Source organism: Nicotiana sylvestris, chromosome 9 (assembly GCF_000393655.2).
Source record: "Nicotiana sylvestris chromosome 9, ASM39365v2, whole genome shotgun sequence".
Classification (NCBI taxonomy): domain Eukaryota; kingdom Viridiplantae; phylum Streptophyta; class Magnoliopsida; order Solanales; family Solanaceae; genus Nicotiana; species Nicotiana sylvestris.
Window position 1 is genome coordinate 39,304,462 of NC_091065.1, and position 2,252 is coordinate 39,306,713.

The following is a 2,252-nucleotide window of genomic DNA, read 5'->3' on the forward strand; positions in this document are numbered from 1 at the left end:
TGTTGGAGAACGAGGCAGAGGCCGGGGGAGGGCACCGATCCGAGGTAGGGGATGGGGGTGCCCCAGAGTTGCCCCAGTAGCACCACCAGCAGATCCAGTGGAGGATCCCATCATCGAGGATCAGGGTGAGGTGCCCGCAGCAAAGCCAGTCCCGATAGATTTCATGATAGCACTGGGCTTTTAGGAGGGCATGGGCCGTATGCTGTGTTCATGGATTCTATGACCCAGGATGGTTTATTTCCAGAAGACCCATCCACATCTCAAGCGGAAGGGGGAGCATAGACACCCTCTGAGAGGGAAGAGTGCGGTATCAATTTGAGCAGCTCGAGCAGGGTCAGATGTCAGTGACCGACTATGAGGTAAGGTTTTCTGAGTTGTCTCCCCATGCACTTATGATACTTCCCACTGATGCAGAGAGAGTGCGGAGGTTTGTTGCGGGACTGCACTCCTGTATTAGGGCCAATATGGCCCGAAGGATTGAGATGGGGACTTCTTATCAGTTGGTAGTGGAGATTGCTCGAGGATTGAGGGCTACCGTCAGAGAGGGTGGAGAGCAGATGCAGCAGGACACGAGGGCCCGTTTCTCTAGAGAGTTTAGAGGTGCCCCACTAGGGGCAGAGGTCAGTTTGGGAGGGGTCAGCCTAGCAGCCCCCCATATTCAGCACCACCACCTCATTGAGGTGCTCCGGCGTGACCCTATTTCAGTGCCATACTAGAGAGTTCTTATCATCCACCAGCCATCCAGGGTTCTTCCAGTGGGTACTCAAGCCACCAGGGTTCTTCTAGCTCCTATTTTTATGCCATGCCGGAGAGTTCATACCGCACACCGGCTATTCATGCTTCCTCCAGTGGGTCTACAAGCCATCAGGGTCAGATATCAGGGCAGCAGATCACCGCACCGAGGGGCTATTTCAAGTGCAGAGATCTCAGTTACATGAGGAGAATTTGCCCTAGGCTTCGGGGCAAGGCTGTGTAGCAGGGTCGACAACCCATGATTACAGCATCGACTGTCCAGTCACCTAAAGGTGGAGGGCAGGCTAGTAGGGGCCATCCTAGAGGTGGAGGCCAGGTAGAGGGAGGTCAGCAAGCTACTGTTCAGTCAGGCGAGGGCTAGATAGCCGGTGCTCCAACCAGATTCTACACTTTTTAGGCCAGACCAGATGCATTGGCCTCAGATGTCATGATCACAGGTACTATTTTAGTCTACGGTGGGGATGCTTCAGTATTATTTGATCCAAGTCTACCTATTCATATGTATCATCTATGTTTGCTCATTTCCTGGATATTCCTCGTGAGTCTTTGAGTACTCCTATTTATGTGTCCCTTCCTGTAGGCGATTCTGTGGTTGTGGATTGGATCTATCGGTCCTATGTGGTCACATTCTGTGGTTACGAGACTAGAGCAGACCTTCTGTTACTTGATATGACCGACTTTGAGGTCATCCTGGGCATGGACTGGTTATCCCCATATCACGCCATCCTTGATTGCCATGCCAAGACTATTACTTTAGCGATGCTAGAGTTGCTGAGGTTGGGGTGGAAGGGTTTCTCTGTTAGTACATCTAGTCAGGTTATCTCTTTTCTGAAGGCTCGACATATGGCCGAGAAGGGTTGTTTGGCTTATCTAGCTTATGTTCGGGATGCCACCACAGAGTCTCTGATGATTGATTCAGTGCCAGTAGTCCGGGAATTTGCCGATTTGTTCCCTTCTGAACTTTAAGGCATGCCACTGGATTGTGATATTGATTTTTGTATTGATTTGGCTCTAGGTACCTAGCCTATATCTATCCCACTGTATCGTATGGCTCCGAAAGAGTTGAAGGAGTTGAAAACGCAGCTTGAAGAGTTGTTAGCAAAGGGTTTTGTGAGACCAAGTGTATCACCTTGGGGTGCACCAGTGTTATTTGTGAAGAAGAAAGATGGGACTATGCGGATGTGAATTAATTACCGCTAGTTGAACAAAGTCACTATTAAGAACAAGTACCAGTTGTCGCGCATTGATGATTTGTTTGATCAGTTGCAGGGTTCCAGGGTGTTCTTTAAAATCTACTTGAGATCGGGGTATCATCAGTTGAAGATTCGGGACTTGGATGTCTCAAAGACTGCATTTCGTACCAGATATAGCCATTATGAGTTTCTGGTGATGTTTTTCAGCTTCACTAACGCCCCGATGTTATTTATGGATTTGATGAATAGGGTGTTCAAGCCTTATATTGATTCGTTCGTCATTGTATTCATTAATGACATATTGAT

General features: G+C 48.8%; 1 protein-coding gene across 1 annotated transcript; it reads left to right on the plus strand.

The window, feature by feature from the left end:
• The first annotated feature begins 338 nt into the window (after window positions 1-338).
• On the plus strand, window positions 339-1,719 carry LOC138877474 (uncharacterized). The gene is made up of 3 exons (XM_070157084.1): window positions 339-620; window positions 1,151-1,190; window positions 1,334-1,719. Exons 1-3 carry the CDS (start codon window positions 339-341, stop codon window positions 1,717-1,719), a joined length of 708 nt encoding a protein of 235 aa, XP_070013185.1.
• Window positions 1,720-2,252: the final 533 nt, after the last annotated feature.

Coding starts and splice junctions, on each gene's coding strand:
- LOC138877474 (XM_070157084.1), top strand. CDS start 339: ATGTCAGTGACCGACTATGAGGTAAGGTTTTCTGAGTTGTCTCCCCAT. Junction 621..1,150: donor GTGCCCCACTAGGGGCAGAG/GTCAGTTTGGGA, acceptor TACACTTTTTAG/GCCAGACCAGATGCATTGGC. Junction 1,191..1,333: donor CTCAGATGTCATGATCACAG/GTACTATTTTAG, acceptor CCCTTCCTGTAG/GCGATTCTGTGGTTGTGGAT.